At 45.1% G+C, this 26,165-nt stretch overlaps 1 protein-coding gene across 4 annotated transcripts in view; it reads left to right on the forward strand.

Moving 5' to 3' along the window:
- Nucleotides 1-26,165, forward strand: part of SENP7 (SUMO specific peptidase 7) — a 1,147,554-nt gene that overhangs the window by 847,085 nt on the left and 274,304 nt on the right. For all 4 annotated transcript variants that reach the window (XM_086934477.1, XM_086934475.1, XM_086934476.1 and 1 more), the window contains one exon: nucleotides 18,756-18,958. In XM_086934477.1, the coding sequence (XP_086790603.1) occupies nucleotides 18,756-18,958 (203 nt within the window). The remainder of the gene's footprint in view (nucleotides 1-18,755; nucleotides 18,959-26,165) is intronic.

The following is a 26,165-nucleotide window of genomic DNA, read 5'->3' on the forward strand; positions in this document are numbered from 1 at the left end:
ACCTCTTCCCAGCCTTGCCGCTCCAGCCTCCTGTGGGCTGGATTAGGCAGACACAAGCCGACATCGCGTGCTTCGTCTGGCAAGGCCGCAAGCCGAGGATGAAGAGGGTTCTCTCCACGCTGGCTTTGGAGGCGGGGGGCCTTGGCATCCCGGACCTCCGGAAATATTTCCAGGCGGCGCAGTTGCGCTACCTAGTGGAGTGGAGCAGGTGGGAATCCGACAAGCATTGGCTCTTTCAAGACCAGGCGGTGGCGGGGCGCACCCTCCAGGAGGTTCCATTCTTGCGCCGGGTTCACCACCCCCCAACCTCTACGATTCCTTCGTCACGCGAGTTCCCTTGAGGGTGTGGGACACAGTCAGTGAGGTTCGTGAACTCACCACGTTCCCTTCGCCTTTCACGCCGATAGCGGATAACCCTGACTTCTCCCCCGGAATGGAGCCAGGTGCTTTCTCCCACTGGAGGGCGGCGGGTTGCCGAGCGCTCTTCCAGATCTATGGGCCGGAGGGGGTGGTCCCCTTTCAGCAACTGAAACAGGAGTTCCATTTGACTGAGTCAGACAGGCTGCGATATATGCAGGTTAGGCACTGGGCGCTTCAATCCCAGGTGCGGGACACTGCTGATCGCCAGATAACGCCATACGAGCGGTGGTTGGTGACCCGCGCCTCTGATGCTAAGCTGATCACCGATCTTTATAAATTCCTACAGCCCCCTCCGTTTCATTTCTATAACCCAGGCAGGGAACGTTGGAATAGAGAACTGGGAAGGACGCTTAGCCATAAGGAATGGGATCAAATTGCGCACCGAGCGAGACACTCTGCATATCATACAGGTCTCACCGAAACACTCACCAAGGTGTCCACGTATTGGTATTATACCCCGGAGAGGCTACACGAAATGAACAGGCATATTGAGAAGGAGTGCTGGAGGGGTTGTGGTCGGGTGGGGACCCTTACACACATACTTTGGGATTGTCCCTTGTTAGAAGCTTACTGGAAGGAAGTTCTTGACGAGATTGATGTTCATTTTGCAACTGAATTGCCGCGCTTCCCGGCGTATGTATTGCTAGGCCTTCCTAATGGCCTGATGTACCCGTTGAAGTCCCGCAGGGGCAGGCAAATTGCGATAGCGTTGGGTTCAGCAATTCAGAACATCTTGATCCACTGGCGTACCACAACTGTCCCCTCTATCACAGGCTGGCTGCACAGGCTTTGGCACGTGCTAGGTATGGAGAAATTATCGCTTATGGTGGCGAGGGACGTGGACCAATTTGATGAGCTATGGCAACCCTTTCACGCGCTTTTAACTACTGAATTCAGGGAACTCACTTGCCCGAGGTACCTCAGACTTCTGAGATTAACACCACCGGTGATTTCAACCGACTAAGGGGACACAAGATCTGGGCTCACGGGGAGGGGGGCGTGGCGGGAGGGCAGGTTGCGTTATCAGCCGAGTATTGGACGGGGGGAGGTGGGGGGGCGTTGGGGTGAGTTGGGTTGTTTGAGGGAGGGGGTTCTGGGGGTGGTGGGGTTGGTTTCTTACATTATTGCTTTTCCTTTTCTGGTCTGCTTGATGGTGTCGACTGTATTCAGCCTTTATCATTTGCCATTGTTTCTTTCTTTACAGTAGCCTTGTCCACCATCGCACTCATAGATTTATGCTCAGCTTTTCTCACCTAAATGTATGTAACCCTAACCCTCATGTTCCCTTACCTCCTATATTTTGTCTTAATAAAATGCTTTAAACCTAAAAGTTCTTTTTGCTGGCGTTATGGGCTCACTGGGATCCTCAGAAAAGTTATCAAAGTTAATGAAATAGCCAGAGGCAGTTCTGTCAATTGTTGATATTGCATTGGATTACTTGAAATCGCTGGAGCTGCTTGATCCCTTGTCATATTAGTATAGTCAGAGGCTATATCATTGTAGACAGGAGTGTCTTGACAAACTGTTATTTGGGTTTTAAGAGGCACAAGTTCCATGACTTTGTTACATAGTCCTTGTTTTCGCACTGCAGATTCTTCAAAGGTGATAAGTCTCTCAGTTTGAACCTCTTGGATTGTAGCCAGATTTGGTCGTCTGCTACATCTTTGGAGTCCACTGGGCCTACTCATTATTATCGGCCACATAATGTGGTTTTACCAGGTCGATGGACACAGACCTGTTCTTCTTTCTTCCAGCAAGGGGCGACAGTAACACTGTTCTTGATCTGTGGATTGCTAGCACAGGTACTGGTTTTCTGTAAGAAGGCCCAAATTCCTTCTTGTCCGCGATCTTTTCTCTGACTAGATCCCCAATCTTTGGAATCCAGACAGGCCTTTCTGTGACAGGTGGTTTTTCTTCAGTGGTCGTTGGCTTCTGTATTGTGTTGCTTAGACTTCTTCTTTTATTTAAGTCCTGCAAAACCGCCAAACGGTCTTTCATATCAAAGGGTTTTTGTTCCACCACTGAAGTGTGACGATCAAGCTCCTGGACAAGCATTCTAGTACCAAAAAGTATTTCATATATCTAGTGATTCCACCCAGAGAATGTCTTGTTTAAACTACTTTGGACACTTATTAGATGTTTGACCCACCCTTCACCCGAGCCTAATACCCTAGCTGTTATAGATTGCTTTATGTCACGTTTTTTTATTTCCACTACCGCATTTCCCTCAGAATGGAATGGACTTGAGTACCGCAATGCAACGCCCAAACTGGCCATGGCCTCTTTGTAAGCGCGAGAGCTGAACGTAGGACCCTGGTCAGAATGTAGCGTGCCGATTCCGTACGTGCTGATAAAGACTCGCAAATCTTTTATAACAGTTTGTGCGTCAGCCGAGCGCTGGGCCACATCCAAATGAATCTGTCCTAATAGTTGTGGGACCGCATTCGTTCATGGTGACGTCTGCGTGTAGAAAGTCTAATGCTGTCTAACAAAGGTGTCTGGACTGGGTTGGCTACACTGTAGTCAGGTATCTGGTGGCGTATAAAGCTATGGTCTCTATAACAGACATCTCAGTTAATTCCAAATTCGTAAATGTGGGCATTCATCCCTGGCCACCAGTACATCTCTTTTAATTCTAGTAGAGATTTTGAGATCCCTTGATGTATCAGAACCTCTACCATATGTGCTTCTTGTTTCGAAGCACCTCTCTGATTTCTGTTTGGAATTACCCTATCCCCCACTCCAGGGATTCGAGCAAAAGGAACGGAGTTCGCATCAATTATTTATTTATATTCGAGTGGATAGTTTAGAGGTAATGCAGCTCCGCTGCCTTTGCTTGTGGCATTGACAGCTAGCATTGTTTCACCGTCCATTTCTCTTTTTGAACAAGTGATTGCAGCTACGGAAGCCGTTTGCACAGCTGCCTTCGTGGCTTCATCAGCCAATGAATTCCCTGCAACGTGAACGCCATCACGCTGATGACTCAGTGTATGGATCAAGTGAGTCTTTTGTAGTTCTTCCTGTAATAGAACTACTTGTTCCCAGAGCAATTTATGCTTGATTGTGCCACCTTTTGCATCTTTGAAACCGTTTTGAACCCATTTCTGCAAGTATTCATTGTAAGATTGAACGCATGAATACGAATCGCACACTATGAGTGTGGGGAATTTGCGATCAGTATTTTCAAGCGCCATCTTGAATGCCTATAGTTCAGCTCGCTGAGCTGTACAATCTCCTAGAGATTGAGTTTTAGTGACCATGGGTCTGAATTTACCATTGCGCCAGTGACCTTTAACAATCGTACATGCAGCACTATAAGCATGTTTACCCCCAATTGCGGACTGTGCTGATCCGTCTGTATAAATTATACATCCGTAATGTTCTAGAAACAGAATTTCAGTCGGCAGAGGACATTCGTGTTACTATTGTAGAAATTCTTGAGTTTTCAAGTAGGGGTCAAAAACGTATTCAATGTCTGTGGCAGCAATAGAATTAAACTTAAACAGAACGAACGCCAATACTGTTATGCTAAATACCTGTTATTTCTCACAGCACATTGGAATCAAACCAAATGTGGGTTTTTAGACTAGTAATTCAGTCTGAATAAATCATTGTTTTTAATATTTTCACTTTGAACACATCTGTGAATTTCTTAATACAATTTGAACAATTTTTTGATCCCTCTAATCAAAAACACATTATATACAATGAACCATAAATGCAAATATACATATTCCAAAGCATTTATAACACATCCATTATATCTCAGTCAATCCATGCATTCCACATTCACTCTCATTCTACAAAAGCATGAGAGAAAATTGCATATTTACATAAAGCATATAAAAACGCCATAAACAATACTTTTTAAAAAAAAAATTGTGCTTTCAACAAAAACTGTAAAGTAATTGAGATCTATTGACGTATAAACTGGCGGTCTACGCGTTTCGAACTCCTAATGGATTGGGGAGTTCTCATCAGGACCTCATAACTCCTAATGAAGAGGAGCCTCAACAATCAAGAATCAATCCGACGGGAAACAATATGTCCAAAGACGTCTGAAAGCAAAGCAATTGATAGATGTAACCTGGGGGCGCTATGAATGGAGCCTCTGACAAGGGATCTGCGTGATCCAGCGCCGTCTGTGTGGAAACGAGCGGTCAGGGAGATCACGCTCCGCGTTCCCTTTTGCGTGCGTACAAGTCCCGGTGCGTATAAATCACCGTGGGCGCTGCTGTCGATTGTCAGCACCAATATGTAGTAAACCAAGTAGTGTACGAAGGGCCAATAACAATTTGTGTCCACTGCACAAACCTAGGAAGCCTATCATCAGAGTGATTATATCCTCTGTGGGAGAGTCAGTCTCCTGCTTCAAATGCACTTTTACTATGTGCCATACAAATTAACCAATTCCAATCTGGACTGAAGATATATTCTATGATGTGCCTCAATCAAAAAATAATATACTGTGTTACAAGCCAGTCCGATCTTGTGCAATATCCGTTACACCCAGATGAGCTCAGCCGATGATATCTGGTGGAACATGAGGCACAGTGGACATACTTTCTTTGCAGAGTATGGGCTGCCTTGGCTCAAACTGTTCACCACTACAGAGAACGTGCAATGTCATTTTGAAGTTTCCAAGGCAGCACTTGCTCAGAGACACATTTTGTCTCCAGTGAAAATTCAGTACAATTACTGTCCGAGTTATCAAGAAGATTTGTACTGACTGAGCCAAAGTCATCTTAGTGCCCCCAAATTAGGCTCGGAGGGTGTGGTATCCAGGTCTCCCTAGCATGAGCATTGCTCCTCCAATCAGGCTGCCTCTTCGGAGGACCTTGTGTTATGGAAACCGACAGAGTACTACACCCAAACCTGCAATCCCTTCAACTTCTGCTAAGAGATTGAGCAGCGACAGCTGAGAGTGTGCGATCTTACTTCTGAAGTATGTGATTTAATTCTGACAGGCAGGCATCCATCTATGAAATCCATCTACATCTGCTGTTGGGAGACGTTTGTGGCATGCTTTTCCACATGCCAAGTGGATCACCTTTCTTCACCTCTGTCAGAGGTTTTGTTGTTTGATCCTTAGCTTGCCCGGTAAGGCCTTGCCTTGGGCACTGTTAAAGGTTAGTCACCAGCCATCTCGTCCTTTCTGCGGCTGCCGTATCAACGTACTCTTTTTAAGTCACTAATTGTGACTCATTTACTTAAGGGCTTACAGCATATTTTTCCTCCTGCCCAATTTTCATTGGAATCTGAATTTTGTTATTACATTCCTCATGTGTACTCCTTTTGAGCTGCTCCATTGTGGTCCTTCATGGCTCCCCATTATCAAGACTATTCTGGTGGCCATTACTTCGGCCTTGAGAGTCAGTGAGCGTCAAGCTTTTTCGTGAACCCTCCATACACCACGTTTTTCCAGACAAGCTGGCCTTCTGGATGCATGCCTCTTTCCTTCAGAAAGTGTCCAACCCCTTCCATGTTGGCCAGAGCATCACTATGCCTACTTATTACTGGCTTCCTCACACTTCTAAGGATGAACTAAGGCTCCACTGCCTGGTCACTAAAAAACTGCTCTCTTTTTACATTGATTGCACCAAAAATCACCAGGTGGACAATCAGCTCTTTATTGGGTTTGCCAGAGCAAAGAAGGATAAGACTGTTCAAAAGTGCACCATCTCCCGATAAATTGTGCTTTGTATTAAAATCTTCTACGCACTGGTGAAAAAACAACCACCTGAAAGGCTTGGTGCCCACTCTACCAGGGCCAAAGCCGCCATTACTGCGTTAGCATGCTGAGTCTCAGTCCTTGACATTTGTCAGGCAGCTACGTGAGTGTCTCTTTACTACAGCCTTCTACAGCCAGGCATTTTGCCCATTCAGTCTTTTTGGATTTTTTGGTCTAGTCAGTTTGCAGATCCAACTCGGAGAGATATCTCTGGGATAGCTATTTTAAGGTGAGGAATCTGCAGTTCTAAGAAGAACCTATCTGATGATCATGTTACTTACCTTTGGTAATGCCTTATCTGTTAGAGACTTTATCTAACTACAGATTCCTCATCAACCCTTCCATCCTCCCTGCTCTGCGATCTGGGCTCTTCTTTAAAAAAAAACTGCTAGATTCTGCACACTGTTTAATACATGTACACTGGTTTTAATGTGCCTCCATGTTTTTGGCACTGAAACAGTCATGAAAGAAGCTGATATCAGCATGCCGTGGTGGCAGTTATATGGGCAAAATATCACTTCTAATGTGGACGATGCCGACCGGAGCCAATCGATGCCACCTACTAGTGTGCAGAGATACTGCTCAAGATTTTCCACATCCAGGCTGATGCCAGGGGAATATTCTAAGACAAGTAATCTCTGGTAATATAGAGTCTCTACAAGAAAAGGCATTGCCAAAGGTAAGTAAATTGTTCTTTAGGCCCCGCTGTGTGTCTAGTTTTGTTGGAGACTTCCTTCTTCAACATGTCTCATCTTTTTGCTATGGTGACGATTTTGAGTCATAGCACAGGGTGCTCCAGGTCCCACTCCTCAAGAGACTCTTGAGATTGCTATACGGTTAGGGCTCTACCTCTGGCAATCCTTTCACCTCTTTCCACTAGATGCGTGTTCTCCCCTGCAATCTCCCTCCACAGGTCCCTCCACCATGTCTGGCACTGCTCGCAGGTCAGGTTTCTGTTGGTGGCCCAGTTCCCTAGTTTTGGCTTTTCAATTCCGGCTTAGTGCTGTTTTGTCCTTCCTGGCTCTGATCCTATCCAGGTGGCAGCATCACCTGGGCTTTGTTGATGATATTCTGACCTTTGTTGGCCTACTCTAGTGGAACTCTGAGCCTTTGAATCTCTCCTCTGATGGCAACACCTACCCCGGCTACTGTGGATGGTCTTGTTGATGTCGGTTTCCACCTCAACATCTCTGGTTCCCCTGCTAGAAGCCTTGTTCACTTTCTCTGCTTCAATGACTGCATTGGCACTGGGAATGGTGTCCTCAGCTCTGCTTGCCCTATTCATCAATGGTGGGAGACTGTTCTGAATTACACCGACCATTCATCAAGATTAGGGTGGATGATGAGCCCCCTCTAAGATGTTCCCTGTGTTCCAGGACTCCAGGTGTTCTATTCTCTATGGTACTTACTTCAAGGCATTACCTATCATTGTGTTGTACTCTAGTGCTGCTGGTGGGATGGGGAATGACCTTCTCCTCCTTCTGATTCTATCAAAGGTTTCTAAGAAAAACCAAAGGAAATGATGGACGGAGCGTTGATAATACAAGCACTCACCCCCAGTCAACTGATCTGAGTTTAATCCTTCACCGTTCTTTAGCCCACACTGCCACCCCAATTCAGACATGACCATGTGCAAATCAGAATGACCCTGTGCCTCATGGGAACAGTCTAGCCCGAACTGCCAAGCCATGCCTTTCCTGGACCGGAAACAAGCTACAGAGGACCGGTTTCTGGCATTTCAGCCGTCTTCAGCCTGGCTTGCTTGAATCCAGTGGCAAAGTGAGCAAGGGACTCACGTCTGAGCATACCCTGCCAACTTATGGCGAACAAAGAAAAACCAAAGGAAATGATGGACGGAGCGTTGACAATACAAGCACTCAATCCCAGTCAACTGATCTGGGTTTAATCCATCACCGTTCTTTAGCCCACTCTACCACCCCAGTTCAGACATGGTCATATGCAAATCAGTCTGACCCTGTGCCTCATGGGAACAGTCCAGCCCGAACTGCCAAGCCATGCCTTCCCTGGACCGGAAACAATCTACAGAGGACCGGTTTCTGGCATTTCAGCCGTCTTCAGCCCGGCTTGCTTGAATCCACCCCAGTTTGAAAAGCGATGAAAAGAACGGTGGTGGGTTAAACCCAGATCAGTTGACTGGGGGTGAGTGTTTGTATTGTCAACGCTGCGCCATCATCACCTTTGGTTTTTCTTTGTTCGCCCTAAGTTGGCAGGGTATGCTCAGACATGAGTCCCTTGCTCACTTTGCCACCGGAGTCAAGCACGCCCGGCTGAAGACGGCTGTAATGCCAGAAACCGGTCCTGGGAAGCTTGATTCCGGTCCAGGGAAGACATGGCTTGGCAGTTCGGGCTGGACTGTTTCCATGAGGCACAGGGTCAGACTGATTTGCATATGGCCATGTCTGAACTGGGGTGGCGGAGTGAGCTAAAGAACGGTGATGGATTAGACCCAGATCAGTTGACTGGGGGTGAGTGTTTGTATTGTCAACGCTCCGTCCATCATCACCTTTGGTTTTTCTCTATCAAAGGTTTCTACTTGTCTTTTCATTCTGCCAATTGTTTGGTCTCTGAGTCCAAGTTCGACCTAAATTTGTCTTTAGACCTCCCTTAGGAGGAGGTCCACTCTTTGCATTCGGTCTTCTGTAAGGTAGCTTCAGGCTTGGAATTATCCGTGCCTATGCTGGCGGTGGAGTAGGACTTGTGGATGAGATCCTGCAGCCTTGTTGCTCCTCATCAGAACTCTTGCTGCCTTTCATTGAGGCCGTTAAGGGTCCTTTGCAGACTCTCTGGAGTATGGCTGCCTCAGCTCTGTCACTGTTTGGGTCGAAAGAATGGGACAGGCTTTTTGTCTTCTGCCCCCTTAATAGATGTCTTTGAATGGGCTCCCTCTTTGGTCCAAGGGTCCAGTGGCACTTCCTGTGCTCCTTCCCCCTTCATTGTCAAACGATACTCTATTTATTTTAAGTCATGTAGTCATGTACTTGTTGGCCTGTTCCATGCACTTTGAGAGATGTTGTTTCCACTTTTTAAGATCATGTAATTGATAAATTTGTAGAGGAGGTATATGAAATCTTTAGAACCGCCACACAACTTCTCTTGTCTGGTCTTGGTTCTGCAGACTTTTTCACTATGTCCATGTCTCTGCATCACTTTTCTCATTTGTGCCACTTATTTGACTGAGTTTTATATAACGCGAACGTAACCCGAATTGGGTATCAGAGCGCTTTACATAGCACCACTTGCATTACATGAGGACACATTTTTGTTGGGCGAGGGAGATTGTGATTTGCTCAGAATCACAGGATGATCAGCGTCATTGCCGAGACTTGAACCCAGTTCCCCAGATTCGAGGTTGACCGCCTTAGCCGTTAGGCCAGCTCCTTAGGCTTCCCTGATATGATGCACGCAGCCCTATTTCATTCACATTTTGAAGGGTCTCACCTTTTTAATGTAGGAGCTTCTTTGTCCCTGGGGATATTTGTTTTCTTTACTTTTTGTGCCCATTGTGGGGAAGTAAGCTCTCTTGGCTGTTGGCTTCACGGGCAACCCAGGTTTTGTGTTGGATAGGTTTGGTCTGATTCGGGTCTTTCCTTTCTCACCTTAGCACTTTTACCCCTTTGCTCATCAGACCTTACATGCCAAGTCACCCCGAATGTGAGATTTATGGCATTTTTTGTTTACCTTTCTGCCCCTCTTGTTGCTCTGGTTCTTTACCCAGATTGCATTGGTTTTTCCATTCCTGAAGTCCACACTTTCCCATTCTGGATTAAATATGTTGTCCTGTCCTTCTCTGGAATGCTCTGCCCAAATGCCAATAGTGTAGTTGTAAATGCTGTTTCATCTAGCGAGAATGTCACCCACTCCGAGGACACTCCTGACCTTGAGCCTCTCTCCCATATAGGGAAATTCCAGGTAAAACGTGTAAATCCATGATGTCTCTTTCACCTAAAAGGCATGATGATGATGTAGCTACTATTCCTCTAAATATAAATAATATAGAGCCGGTGCGAAACAAAGCTGAATCTAATGGTATGGCTAACAGCAATCCCAAGGTACGGGTTTACATGTTCAATGTAGTTATAGACCTAGAGGCCAACTCTAGTTCGTCTATTTCCTGGAAGTTGGCAAGGATAAATTCTGAACTCTAACCCAAGGTGGTTTACTTTCATTGGTCAAAATTATGTTTGTATTTTCCAGGAGACTTCGGTTACTGGCAGGTTATTTATAAATGGTTAAACTACCTATAGTATTGAAGCACAGTCTCCATGGAATTCAGGGAGGGCAAGTGGAGGTTTAGCTATTTTTGTTAAAAACTCTATTGCCTGTGCTCATAAACAGCTTCTGATTGAATCCCTTGATTTAATGGGATACAGATTACTTTCCCTTTGGGACTGGTCCTGACTATTTACAATGTTTATGCTAGGTCTGTCTTCTCCGGGGATGATTAACCAATTTTGGCCATGTTAGATGATCTGATTGGAAGCCACCCGCTCCAGACGAAAGCAATGCTAGCTGGGGATTTTAATACCACGTTTGAACCTTCCTCCTTGCTGAGTATTCTGACTGAGGATAAGACGAATTCTGGGGAATCTTAACGTATCACATAAAGCTCAATGCCATTGTAACACAAATGTAGCTCTCCAACTTACCTCACTGGTTGTAGAGATGAGTTTAGGGGCCTGAAATGGTATGACTTTTTTAGATCTGGATCAGCAAATTTCATTTAAAATAGGTCCCAGCTCCAGTGTTATTGATTACATCGTGTTGGATGTTAGGATATGGCAACTAGTGAGCAATATGAGGATCGCTGCCTGGTCAGATAGCAACCATAATCCTTAGCTTTTAGCTATGGGAGGAACTCCTGGGAGGTACTCCCCTTAAAAGGATTTCCTCCGGAAGTCGTTAAACACACCAACCCTTAGTAACAAATAATCTCAGAAGACTCTCCTGGCCTAAGATGTTTAATGGTAAGTAAAGATTTATGAACAATTTCTATATTATTTAATTAACATTGATAATGATATTCCATCTTCTGAGCTAATTCTAACAGCCCATGCAGGCTCTGAAAGATATATTTCTAACTAAATCTATTGGGAAGAAATTTGTAAACGGGAAGAAACATGCCTAGTGTAACCACAAGTGCAAAACGGCAGAACATGAGCAGAGGCTGGCTACTTGAGAGGGCGATTGCTCAGATCTCAGATGTGGCACAAGCTCGAAATAGCTGTAAATCAGCTCTTGCCAAAGCCAAGCTCGACTAGGCTGAAAAGAATTGTTATGACTTGCTGGATGCAACTAGACGCAGTGATAATCGCTCATTTTGGCATATTAGAGCCCATGGGAGCTTGGATCGTGTCACAACCTGAAAAGTGGGTAGGGCACTTTACTGTGCTTTATGATGAAGGAGAAGCTATCAGTTTTGAGGATAGTACTTGTAATCCAATTCATTGTCAACCTACTGAGATAGTAAGTGTTGGAAACAAGGGCCATTTTTGGTCTGATGATACCCTTAAGGCAAAAGACAAGTTAAAATAGCAAGAGCCCTAGGCAGGATCGGATACCTGGGGACCTATACAAGTCCGAGCCTCTTGAATGAGCACCGTATATAAATCGTTTGTCCAGTGCAGTAGCTGATGGGGGAGAAATATCAGATACGTGGAGAGTTGCAGAGATAATAACCATACATAAGAAAGAGATGACTCGGTTCCATCAAATTATAGACCGATTAGTTTAATAGACAATTTGCAAAAAAACTTTTGCCAGGAAACTTTTGCATAAACTACTGTTATGAATGAAAGAAAATTGGATTGTTTTTCACCCTTCTAAGCCGGTTTCCGTACTACAACTAGTACATTCGACAAGGTGTTCAGGTTTCCACTGCTCAATTAGAAATATGTACTACTAAATAAACATAAATTGTATGAAGCCTTTGTCGGTCTTAGAGCTGCTTTCGACCTTGTACCCTGAAAATCACTCTGTGAAGTTTTATTAGGGATGGGAGCCTCTGTAATTTTGGCAAACCTTTTTGTTAGGTTGCATGAGCGAAACTAAGCGCAGGTTGGGTGGGAAAAACAGGGCAAACTAACTACTAAGAATACCATTCTGCGTGGGGTGCGCCAAGGATGCGTACCTTCACCCACATTATTCTCCTTGTATGTACGGAATAGTTAATGACCTGAGGGATTCTGCAAATGATTCGTCAGTGCTGAATAGCAAGAAAACAACAATTCTGCTCTTTATAGATGATTCCCTATTAATTTCCAGGATTTCTATGGGTCTTTAGAGCTTGCAAGATACATTTTTGACCTTCTGTGTAGTTAGGGACCTGCAACAAAATGTGGAGTAAACCAAGTTCATGGTTTTTGGAAAGAGAAAAGACTGAACAAGAGCTGTGAGAATAGACGGGAAACCATTGGAAAGGGTAAACACTTTTGACTATCTCTGGGTCAGGTTGACCGACAGATTAGGCTGGGATCCACAATGAGATGTAAGCTACCTGTCCCTGTGCCGTAAATATAAACCTATAATTCGTTTCCACAAACAAACTCTGACTTGGTCAATAACCCCTGCCCTTGATGTCTTTAGAAAGCTCAAAACTCGGCACTGTATGGTGAAGTAGATACCCATGAGTGCGAGAATGTATATGTTAGATCCCTTGTATCTGTTCTAACTAGTACTCAATTGATCCCATTGTATTTTGATCTTGGGGTGAGCACAATTGGGGACGTGGCCGCAATAAAACTATTGCTGTATTGGATGCGTTAGCAGCCTACGCCAGAGCTAATAGAATACTGTGTATCCATAAGAGAAGTTCTAAATATGAGCTGCGCCAAATGGATCCCATGGCTACTTCATGTTACAGCTTGGTGCAAATGCCTGAAATTGTCTAATTTTTGGGACTGCCCTCAACGGATTAACAAATTGGACATAGCCACTGTAAAAATCAAGTATTGGGCTCACGTGGCTGAACGATATGCTTCTAGTATGACTGCAGGGCTATTAACCACTGAGTTCTTAATTTTAAATCTTATCCCAAGTTTGAGCCCTTACTTGATTCGATTACACCTTAGTTGGCAAAAAGCCTTTATGTGAGATTTTGCTTTGGCTGTTTACCCCTAAGGACTTTTAACATCTGGCCCACCGAATCAGAGTCAATTATCTGCCCAGCTCGCAGCCAGGCCACAGAAACTGTTGAGCACATTCAGTTTTTTTGTATTGTATATCGCTTTCTTTGAAGAAAGTGGATTTAACCTGTTTGCCGCAATATGAAAGTTGGACACTATTTGGTCACTCTGAGGATCTTAAAGACTGACACATCAAATCCCATTGCCTTTGCTGTAAGCAGATTTCTACTGAATGTTTGGTTCAGGCTACAAAAGTGTGTGTTTTAAAATGCTCAGGAGGCTTCTCATACTAACCAAGATGTAACATTGCATAGGGTTGCTTGGCCTCTATCACCAGAGATATTTTATTATGATAACCGGATTCCATTAGGCACTAAGGGCCAGATGTATGACCACTGGCAATTGCGACTTGCAAATTGCGAGTCTCAATTGCCAATGTACAACAGTGTCTGAAACACTGTTAGCGATTCCTAATGGGGTCGCAGATTGCATGCTTCATGCATATTAATGAGGCTGTGTGGCGTGTATTCAACAAGGACCCCCTGAAAGTTTGGATACAGTGGTTCCTAGGTCAGGGAAAGCAGAACTTTTGACAGAAAACAACCTAGGCAACTAGTGTTTTAAGACATCTAACAATGTAGTATACATAAGGACAATTGGCTACAAATTATTATAAAAATACGTGTTTTATTATAGATTTTTGAACATTTAATAAAATAAATGGCATAAATGTAATAAAAAAGACAATGAACACAATTTTAGTCATATATCATACAATATCAATAAAATTCATACATTCATAACATTTTATGTAAACAAAGATTAAAAAATTATCAGTGGTAGAATTGGTCTCTACGCGCGTTTCGGCGAACCAGCGCCTTCTTCTGGAGTAGCCACATAAACTCTAAAAAGATACATATGAAAAGGAACATTAATTATACATGATTCAATTAAAAGAGAACACATAATATCCTGCATTCTAACATAGTAGCCAAATTGTCCTATTTCTAATCAAGAGTTATTTATATATTTCTTTCTTTTCATTTCCTTGCATTATCTAAGATGTTATCATTAGAATAAGATGTTCGGAGTAACTGATACACATGAATTAATTCTCCGTCTTTTAACTAGGATTTTATGAAAAACAAGTGAACAATTATGACAAAAAACAATTCAAATAGCGGCCTTCTAGGTATATATTGGCCTCTTGGTATGTATATATTTGGAGTGGAGAAAACGTATTTAACTGCTCTTATTAGCACTGATTTTTAATGAATTTTCTGGAAATAAACAAATGTCTTGTAGGTAATTGATACTTCCAAGCAACAATGGAAATACACCGAAAGTTGATAGTGAATCAATTTGATGCCCGGGTATTTTCTACGTTGATGAGATATTGTAGGTGTTTAAAAGGGAGAGAGGTGGGATATGACATCTCTTTTGATTAGTCTATACATTGTTTTTGGCCTTTAGTAATTTATATATAATTATATGGCTCTTTTCTAGTTTACCTGATTCGATGCAGCTTATCAATGTAATTATCGCCAGCCGGAGACTTGTTATAAGCTAGTCGCTTTTGATAGTTTGGTATCGTCTTCTTCTATATAACCGATTTATCTATTTTGGAAGTGAAGGGAAAGGATAGTCATATCCTTTGTTTATTTGTTCTATTTAAATTTAGCTATTAAAGTTACTCTCTTTAACTTTTGTCACCTGTATCTAGCTAGCTGGATCAGTAGCTCAAAGATATTTACATTTCCTTTTTGGTATTCTTGTTACGTTATTCTAATTATCATTTTTCCTCACATTTCAATGGTTTCCCACTTTTGGGCTTCATAGTCAAGATGGTAAGAGAATTGTATTTTCTCCTAGGTTTGTATTCTGTAGGTACGCGCGTTTCGGCGAACCAGCGCCTTCTTCTGGAGTAGCCACATAAACTAAGCAACAATGGAAATACACCGAAAGTTGATAGTGAATCAATTTGATGCCCGGGTATTTTCTACGTTGATGAGATATTGTAGGTGCTGATTCGATGCAGCTTATCAATGTAATTCCCGCCAGCCGGAGACTTGTTATAAGCTAGTCGCTTTTGATAGTTTGGTATCGTCTTCTTCTATATAACCGATTTATCATAGGATTTAAGGAAGATGCTCCAAGATTCATAAACAGTGAATATGAGGCGATTATTTAAAAGATCTCCCTGCCCGAGATATTCGGCAGAGCTCCTTATGTTGATTGTTTAAAAGGTCTCCCTGCCCGAAGATATTCGGCAGAGCTCCAAATGTCCGGCGGCGGGACGTCAAGAAAGGCGACTCGATCAATTAATGAGGCTGTCACAATTTGTGATCCCATTGGGAATGGCTAGCATTCCCAGGAATGGTGGCCTGCTGGGCTCAGCAGACCACCATGTCTGGGACTGCTTTTAAATAAAGCATTCTTTTTTTTAAACGCAGCCCGTTTTCCTTAAAGGAAAACGGGATGGATTTAAAAAGAAATAAAAATGAAACTTTTTGTTTCATGCTTTAAGAGCAGGTAGTGGTCCCTGGGACCACTGCTTGCTCTGAAATAATGTTGTGCACCCATTCACAAAGAGGAAGGGGTCCCCTGGGGACCCCTTCACGTTTGCAAATGATTTACCATCCTCTTGAAGAGGACGGTAAACTGTGAGTGTTTTGCGACCACATAGGCTTCAGATTCACTATTAGGAAGGGACGCCCCCAGAACGCCCCTTCCTAATAGCGAGTCGCTAACCCTATTTTGCGAGTCACTATTTAATTAGCGACTTGCAAAATAGGATTCGTACGTGGCCGACAGGTTGTTTTGCATGCGCAAATGGGTCTAAAACCCATTTGCGCATGCAAAAATCAGTCGTACATCTGGCCCTACACACTTTAATTACACAAGAGGATGATATTAATTGATTGCAATTTTAAATGGTATTATATAATTGAGAAATGGGAAAGAATACTTTTTATTGAATGTTATTTATTGATTGGGCATACTTTTATGGTTTAGATTAAACCAAATAAAGTTTATGAAACAAATGTACTGTCTGTTTCCACTGGCCTATGAGGTGCCCGCCCTGTCACCTGTTACTGTTGTGGTGTTGGCTCCTGCCATTCTGGGTCCTGTTTAATTGTTGAGGTTAGTTGTCCCACGGAACACTGGATTCCAGCCTCTTCCCCAGAAGAGGTGGGATGTCTCACAGTGCTTTCCTTTGAATGTCTTTTTTGCTCCTGTGAGTCATGATATATTCTGTCTTGCATGTGCATTTTTTTATACCTCATGGTTCTACTGGCATGACCTAGCCTACATAGTGTGACTTCCTTGTTGTTGATTTGCTGGTGCTATACCTCACCTCTGCCTGTTGCAAAGGGTCATTGTATGTGAGTTGAATTGCCACTGTGAGTCCTTTTTTCCTGAACACACTTTTGTCTCCTCCTGGAGAGAGGTGGGTTTGCAGGTCTAGGTCTCTTTACTTCAGTCATCTTGCTTTGTGCTGAGTTGTGTGCTCAGTGGAAGTGCTTGCATGGCATGCTCCCAGTGCTGTAGCCCCTATTGTGCGGTCTGAGTGAACTCCTTTTCCATTTCTGTGTCCCATTTGGTGGTTGGACCTTCCTGGTTCACTCTATGCTTGGGAAGACGTCCTACAGCGGATGTCTACATGTTGTAGCCATCTTTAAATGGTGGACACTTGGGATTGCTGGGTGGATGCTTCTTAAGGATTTTGGTTTGCTGGGTGCTGTGACTGTTTGGCTGGTGCAGCTTGCATGTCAGCAGTTGCTATTTCTTTGTCTCAGTAACAAGTGGAATCTAGGAGATGTGATTCCCCTCTGCAGATGCTCCCGCATATTTGGGGTGTTTTCTTATGTCTGTGGACCACATTGATGGTTGGTATCTGTGTACTTCTTCCTATATGTAGTAGCTGATTCTCGATTAGGGCTAGGCTGTTTCTATACATTTTATTTAAATGTGTCTCGCTCTGCCTTGCAGTGCGATCGCCCACGGTGGATTGAATATGTGATTCCTCCTGGCTTGGTTATGCGCTTGCCAGTTGGTCATGGTGCTTCTTAACCTCCATAACCGGTTTGACTTGCCGGGGTTTGTGGCAGTTCAGTTCCACTGGACTCTGGTACTCTTCTGCTGTGCCTTGGTGTTGCTTTTATCCACTTTCCCTCCGGGGTTGGCTGTCCTTTGCGAGTCAGTCCTCTTGCATTGTGCATGTGGTTTGCTGGTGCTTTGCTGTTTGATTCACCTTGGATGGGGTGCATTTCTTGACTCACATTTAGCTTCAAGGTTTGGCAGTGTTTCTCTTATCTTGCTCTCTTCATGACATCTGTACCTGATTCTCATTTCTTGCCATTTGCTTGCTGGCCGGCTATTAATGTGTTGCCTTGTCTTTTGTAATGGAAATTTAGCATTGCTTTGGTGTCCCTATGATTGTTGGTGTTTATCGTTTTGGTCTTGGATAATGGCAGGTGTCTGATTCATTTTTGTCAGGTGGACTGTGTACAGGGCTCAGTTGTGAGGCAGTTAGTGTTCTTGACTTCCACCCAACTGGCCTTGCCTACCTTCAGATCAGGTGGCATCGGTCTCCTGTGGATTCTGTCACACCCTGCATTGTTCTCCTGTCTGGGGGGGATGAGGTGGTCCCCTTGTTGAAGGGCCTCTTCTTGTGTTTGAGCTGTTTGTCTGGAGTTTTTTCAACTGAGCATTGCTAGTTTTCATTGTAGGAACCTTTGGCGGATAGAATGTTGTGCTGTCCTCTACGTGCAGTACATTCTGTCTCCTAGCTAGTGTCCTGGGGCTATAGTTTCAGATTGGCCTCTGGCTTGACCTTTACAACTCTGCCTCTTGTTGGTTTTGTTGAATGTCTGACCTGTTTTGTGGCAAAGTTTGTCTTTATTGCCCCTCAGACCCAACTCCATATGGTACTACTTTGGTATTGACTTATGGGGTAAGGAATTTGCAGATAGAACTATCTAATGGAAGAAAAAGTTACTTAACTTTGGTAACAATATTTCTGGCAGAACTCCATTTATCTGCAGGTTCCTCACAATTCCCTCCACCTCAAAGCTCTGAGTTTGGGTCCATTTGTGGTGCATTGGTTTCTGGCTTACTTTGTCTGCCTCTAAGGGAGTGGGGAACAAGACAGGAACTGGTGTCAACATGTTCTGTGACACCTTTCATGAATCTGTGTCACATCCATGGGAGGAGGCACCACCAGCTGGTGTGCGAGGATTCATGAGGTGAGTAATCTGTACCTAGAGTGTCAACCAGAAAAGTAGTTGCAAAAGGAAAGTAATTTTTCCTCTGGTATTTATGACGACTTAGAAAGCATTGTCAAAGTTGAGCTAACAATTCTTGCAGCTCGTATGCCACAAACACAATATTATTTGCAGTATTGTGACTGCAGCACTATTCTAATTTCCAGTTTTCTTTTCTATTATTGTTTTCTACAGATCACATTGGTACCTCGCAGTTATCTGTTTCCCTTGGCTGGAAAAAGCAATATATGAGGAACGTAAACTCTCTGATGAACCCCAGCATCTGGTTGAAGCGGAAGAGCTGGATGACCCTGCTAGGAAAAGCTCAGTCATTGTATTTAATGATACTTACAGTAGGAAACAAGAACTGAGCGGAAATCACAGTCCCCAGTCTGAAGGTAAATAACACAGTAACCAAACATATTCTCTGATTCATCCCTACGTGGCAGGTGATGGGCTGGTGCATAGAATGAGCTAGTAAGTGAAGCGAGGGGTCTCGGGTGCAATAGGAGGAGTGCAGGATGATGAAAGTGTTTGCCCAGAGAATTTTTATCATAACTTAAATCAGCTGGTACCAGATGTTGTTCAGCGAGACTGAGCTTTGTATGGGAAGGAACCGCTCCCCAGCACCAAATATTAATCTAATTCCTGCAGGACTTTATGATCTTGAGTTTCCTAAGACGCAGTATTTTCTCATTCTGGCGGTTAGGCAAAGTTTGCTACCCAGTCAAGACTCCAGAGCCAGCATGTCTGACTCCACAGGTTCCCAATTGGCAGTCTTTTCTCACAACTAATCCTACGACAAGTTGTGCTTGCAATCCACGGTTCCCACTCTTGCCCACCTCTAGCAGAGTATGTTTACATCTGTCTTATTTGTTGTGAGCAATGGTTTACATGGCACAGATATATGTTCATGGAATTTGTTTCCTCTTAATTCTGTGAATCAACATCGTCAAACAGTTTTGCAAGTTTGTTAATTATATAATTCTATTACAATATTCTAAATTAAAAACCTCTCAGAGCAAACAATTGCTGCTGTTCATAAAATGTTGAACCCCTAGACTTTCTGACATTTTGCTTTAAGCAAGATGTCTAAGTAGTAGTATTATTAAAACCGCCAATCACAGGGAGACATCAATATCTATACAAGAGTTTTAGTTCCTACTTGCTTCCATAGAAAATGCTTCATAATGCACTCTATTGACAAAGTGTCAAGTGCCCTGTTCTCCTGTTCCCCTAGTTTCACTCCTTCGAAAGAAAGATGCAGGAAATATTAGTAAATGGGCAACAGCCTAGTTATGGAAGAATTGGACATTTCTACTTTGAGACAAGTTTCTACAGATTGGTCATGCTCGGTCGTATTTTCCTCTCTGTAATGTAAACATCCCTGAACACTGGACTTATTGTTATCTTTTTTCAGTAAGAAATTTGAGTTTCTAGTAATCGGCTACATTCTACTCTTTTTCTATTCTGAGGCTTTTCCTCGATAACACCTTTGTCTAATAGGAGTCTGCAAAATGTATTTATTAACAAACAGCAGTAATCACAGACAAATCAGGCAGAAGTTTCCTTGAATTCGTCAAGGAGAGGAGCTATCTGAGGGGAAAATGATACTCACATGTATGACAAATTACATTTATATAATAAGATTGCATACATTAAGTGTCCATTTTTTAGTAGGCAGTTGCTTGTGTGACATTATGTGATACAGAAACACTTAAGGAAAGTGACTTTCAAAGTTCACAAGCTAGACCTCTATAAACATATCCATTTTCAAATTTTACAAATTCAGGTGATAAGATGCAAACTCCATGTAGATGTGAAACAGGAGCTTCTAATTAATGATCTAGCAAAGTTTTCTACAGTAAGTTATCTATTAAAATGTTTACATGATTTTAGTTTTAAAATGTCCCCTTTATTAGTAGTAAAAGTACTGAATGTTCATCTTATCAACCTTTGTGCCCGCTCTTCATTTCAATGCTTTAGGTTTATTTGTATCATTGATCAGGGCTCGATCAAATGCACTCTGTGATGCAGAGATCATAATCACATATAAAAAAAGAATGCAAACAAAAATAAAAACAAGAACAATAACCTTATTTGGTACAATCATCAAGCTGCTTGTTCCCAACATCTAGATCCCCAACGACTTCCAAGGAACACAGTCTATTAACTGTTTCCCAGTTCCTGATCCTCAGCAGCAATTCCCCTACTCCCTCCCATATCTCCGGAACAGTACAAAGTTGTTCAAAGAAACATACATTCATAACCTTCAGTAGGTGATATATTTATTTCTCCTTCTTTCACTTTCCTCTCACTCTTCGTCTGCTCTTGTTGCCGTCCTGATCTCTCAAATCCTGAGGGTTGCCTCTCTTCTGCATCCTTTCCCTATTTGCCCTTGTATGGTTCCAGTCAACATAGGCTCTGTTCCATTTTTTTTTTAAATATATTTTTATTGCAGATTTGTTATTACACATGTATGCCAATCAGCAACTTTGTAACCAACGTTTGTGGCCCTTGGAACAGGATCATTTGAAGTACACAGCCATTCAGCCCACAACCCAGGGGTCGTGAGGCAATTTTTCCAAAGTCTTAACGCATGTATACGTTTCACAGTAATAGAACCAGTTCTGGCTAACAGATGGAGGACAGCACCTGCTTTTCTTTTCTCCCCCCAAATTCCTAACAAACAAGCTAAAACTATCCCTGGAGCTACCACTAACAGTTCTACTTTGTTGCTCCCTTCAGCTCTCCTCTCCCTCCCGGTTCCCTCCCCCCGAACATGAGTGGTGGTGTGGGCGCTTACCAATCCGCTTGATATATCTCAACTGATTTATCACTGGGTCGGCAAAAACTACGCTCTAATGGTAACCATCACACAGATGTGAAACCTACACTTCCTCCTCTGTTAGCTGGCTGTCCTTCAAGGATTGGACCATGGCCTCCCAAGACCGAGCTACCTCCAGCGCCTTCTTGTGACCTGAGCAGGTAGCCTGCCGGAGCCGCACCACACTCTCGCAACTAGCCCACTTGCAGACCTCCCCTCTCCATCTCTCAAATGACGGGCCCTCCTTCGCCTTCCAATGCCAGGTAATTTTGCGTTTCGCCAGCAAAAGCCCTAAGTCAATAAATTTGCTGGTTACCTTGGTCTTGGCCGTATGTGGGAACCAGTGCAGCAAGCAGGTGGCTATGTCATACTCTGTGTCTGTCTGTGATCATGTTCAGAAGCTCCCCTACTTCCTCCCAGTAGCTCCCCATGTGTGGGCAAAAGCCATAGCATGTGTTGTAGCTCAGCACCCTCTTCTTGACATCGCCGGCACGCTGCATCCTGGCCTTGGAAGTATTTCCGGACCTTCCCCGTCGTTAAATAGGCCCTATGCAATACACAGTACTGAATTAGTTGGAAACGCGCGTTCCTCGTGCATTTCCATGCCCAAGCCGTATCCGGTATCTGTCGACCTATATTTGTTTCCCATTTTGCTTTAAGGGCATCCAAAGGACGCATGCCTTCCCGGAGCAACCGGGATTGGAGGCAGGTCACCGCCTTAACCGTGCCCGCCGTCATCACAACATATTGGCAAGCAAGGGTTTCCACTGGTTCCATTGTCCCGGATTTCCAGTGCTTTTGAATCGCAGTCGTGACCGCAGCATGAAGCAAGAAGTCCCCCTCTGGTAGTCCAAACGTTTCCTGCAGCACCGAGAAAGGCACCAACTCCTGGTTCACATACAGGTCTCCCACCACCATGACCCCCATCTGTTCCCAGTCCGCCAGCGGGGTTCAGTCCCCACCATGCGGAAGTGCTGTCAGCATGCCCAACGGTATCTCCGGTGCTTATGGGTGGGGGGTCCCTGCTCGTTTTTGCATTCTATTTCAGCAAAGTCTGAAGGTCCGTTCTTCCCCTGTCAAATCCCTCAGGTCCAGCTTCTGCTGCAGAACTGTGTAGGCTTGCACATGACGAGGGATTCCCTTTCCCCATCCACTCTCCGGGCCCCGATATTTCCTCGCCACATTCTGCGTTAAAACCTGCAATTGGGCCGCCAAATAATAGAGTTCAAAGTCGGGCACCGCCAGGCCCCCTTCCGACCTGGGCCTCATCAGTGTTGCCAGGGCTATGCGCCGCCTACCGCTGCCCCAGATGAAACCCCCCATCAACGACCTCAGTTCCCTGAAGATTCTCGTTGGGATCCAGATCGGCAGTGTACGAAAATAATACAGGAGACTGGGGAGCGCCACCATCTTAAGCAGTGCAATTCTGCCCATAACCGACAGAGGAAGCGTCGCCCAGAATTCCATGCAGTTTTTCAAAGCTCTAATACCCCGGCCTACATTACCCTCCAGTATATCTTGGTCTACGTGATAAATTCGGACCCCCAAGTACGTGATGCAGGCTGGTTCTCACTTAATGGTACCCAGTTCAGCTGGCGGAGAGAGACTATGTCGCACAGGAAAGAGGCATGTCTTGGACCAGTTCACCCTAAGACCGGAGACCCTCCCAAAGCTGGACAGCATAGAGGTCGCCCCTTGCAAGTCCTCTTCGGGCTCCCGGAGAAATAAAAGCAGATCATCAGCATACAACGAGATGTAGTGCGGGTCACCCCGATGCATCAGTCCATTATAGGATCGCCCCATCCTTGCTTGTGCTGCCAGGGGTTCGATCGCCAATGCAAACAACAGGGGCAACAGCGAGCATCCCTGTCTTGTGCCTCTTTGAATCGAGTATTGGTCCGAGATCACCTCGCACAGTCTCACCCTAGCTGTGGCTTCGTCCATTTTACAAATCCGTCACCCAGTCCGAATCTATCCAAGACTTTACAAAGGAAGGCCCACTCCAGGCTGTCAAACGCCTTCTTTATGTCCACCGAGAGCACCGCCGCCAAGCTCTCATCGGTCTGGTTATCAGCCATGACTCGAAGAAGACTGCGAATGTTCGAGGCTGTGCATCTCTTGGGGATAAAGCCTGCTTGGTCTGTGTGGACCAGCGATGCCATGTGTGGTAATAGCCGGGACGCCAGTATACGGCTCAGGATTTTGTAATCCACCGACAGCATGGATAGAGGCCGATGTGAGGCCACATCCGCTTCCAGCCATCCGAGCTTCAGAAGTGGGACTATCAGGGCCTCGCGCATCGATCCCGGCAGGTGACCATCTGTCATCGCTTCTTGATAAACCTCCAACAAGGCGGGGCCAGTGCATCAACATATTGAGCATAGAATTCGACAGGCAGCCCATCAGGCCCCGCGTCTTGTTCCTGGCCATGTGCTTAATTGCCACCCGTATTTCAGTCAGTGTGATGTCCTGACCCAGCTCAATGGCGTCATCTTCCTCTAAGCGCGGCAGGTGGAGTTCTTCTAGATACTCCTCTATGTCCGCAATTGCTTCCCCCTCCTGCTGCTATATAGAGCTTCATAATAAGTAGCAAAGCGAGACAGCACCACCTCCTGTGAGTGGGTCAGGGTACCATCTTCCAGTGCTATCAGCATGACTGGCCCATTTTGCTGCACCGGGTCGGCCAGTTTAGCCAACAGCGTGCCAACCTTATCTCCCTCCGCATGCACTCTCGCCAGGTACTCTCTCTGGTCGAAACATCGTAACCGTTCCGTTTCAGCAGCCACTTTCTCCTTGGCCTCTAGTAGTTCCTCCTGTAGGGATGGCAACTCGGGCCTCCTCCGCTCCAGTTCTCTCAGGGTTTCGTCCGCCCTTGTTACAGCATCTATTACTGATTACCTGGCTCCCGAGTACTTACTAATGCACAGCCCCCTGACAACCACCTTAAAGGCATCCCATTCCACTGCCCTTGAGCTTGCTGTGCGACAATTCTCCCGAAAGTAGTTGCCAATATCCTCACCCACCTCCGTCCGGAACACCTGGTCTTCCAGAGTCTCAGGGCGTAGGCGCCATGTCGGGATCGCCGTTCTCACCCTCTGCCAATCCATTGACATCAAGAGGGGGTTGTGGTCTGAAATAGTTCGAGCAAGGTAGTCGGGGCGTACTATCATATGAGCCAACAGGGGGGAGCATAGAATAGCATCAAACCGTACATGTAGGTCCTGCACAGAAGAGAAGAACAAATAGTCCCTATCATGAGGGTGCTGAGCCCGTCACACATCAATAAATCCCCAATGGTCATGCCAATCGGATCTAGTTTTAGCCAGTGCCTGAGCCGGTGCAGTCGATAGAGGAGGGTGTGATCTATCCATATCTACATTCGAGATAGCATTAAAATCCCCTCCCACAATGGCCGGGCCAGCCAGCATGGGCGCCAGCGTTCCAGACCGTGTAGCCAGGAAACGAGCTTGCTCAGTGTTCGGGGCATACACACTGCACAATACAACATCTCTTCCATATAATCTGCCCTCTACAGCTTCAAAATGGCCGTCCTGATCTAATACCCGTTTAGCGACCTGGAATGGGACCCATGCCCGTATCCATATGAGTACACCCCTTGTAAACGCAGAGTAAGCTGTGCTAAAGACTTGGCCTCTCCATCTCCGTTGCAATGCCTGGCCCTCTACCTTGGTAAGATGGGTCTCCTGCAACAGAGCAATATTCACCCCCCTTCGCAATAAATAAGCATGGACTTTGCCGTCTAGTCATAGTGTGTAGGCCTCTCACATTCCAAGTGATGCATTTCAACTCACGTAACGTCCCCATCACTGTAGTTCCGCACCCCCTTCCCCACCAAAATAGCAGCACCCACACCATTTTCTACCCCCAGGAACTCAACACCCCATAACGTCCCCTCTACCCACCGCCCCAGGACAGGACCCAAAAACTCAGACCCCAACAGTCGCAACAAACACACTGTAATACCCTGCAGTAGTCACTACAGGTTGCCTTAAGGGCAATAGGGATATGGTACAGCTCCGATGGGCAGCAACTCCGGCCCCGCCTCCGGCCCTACAAACCCCAAACAGCAGCATGTACGGTTATAGCAGTCTGATACGTTACCAGGGGCTCCCTCCCCTCAAATTGCAGGTCCCAGACATATTGTGAAATAGTTTGTCTACAAATCATTCGCCGATCTTGGAGTCACCTCCGGTCCCATGGTGCTGTCTACATCCGATAATTCAGCTCCCGATTGTCGTTTGTCCGCATCCGAGTCGGAACATCTGGTCGAGTCCTCTCCCTGCGATCCTGTTATTGCTGCCAGCGCACCTTGCTTGTCCGCCGCCAGCTGCACCTGTAGAAGGGCCTGTTGATTTTTATTCAGTTGACCTCGGTCCCCCCTGCCCCTGCGATCAGTGCCCGCCCTGTACAATTCCAGCCATGTCCAGGCTTCGTCAGGGGTCAGGAAGAAGTGGGTCGACCCATCCAGGATGATTCGCCGTTGAGCTGGGAACAACAACGAGTATTGGATGCCTTCGTCTCTTAGTTCCTTCTTTATGGCTTGAAAAGAGGCCCTATGACGTTGTACGTCCTGTGTGTAATCCGGGAAAAGCGTGACAGTGCCATTTTCCACCCGAAAGGGCCCCGTTGAACGTGCGTTCTGAATCAACAAGTCCCTATCTTTAAAATGAAGGACTCTAGCGACCACCGGTCGAGGTGGGCGGCCCTGCAAGGGTGGCTTGGCCGGAACCCTGTGCGCTTGTTCTAGCGTGAAAAAA

Source organism: Lissotriton vulgaris, chromosome 8 (assembly GCF_964263255.1).
Source record: "Lissotriton vulgaris chromosome 8, aLisVul1.2, whole genome shotgun sequence".
NCBI classification, from domain to species: Eukaryota; Metazoa; Chordata; class Amphibia; order Caudata; family Salamandridae; genus Lissotriton; species Lissotriton vulgaris.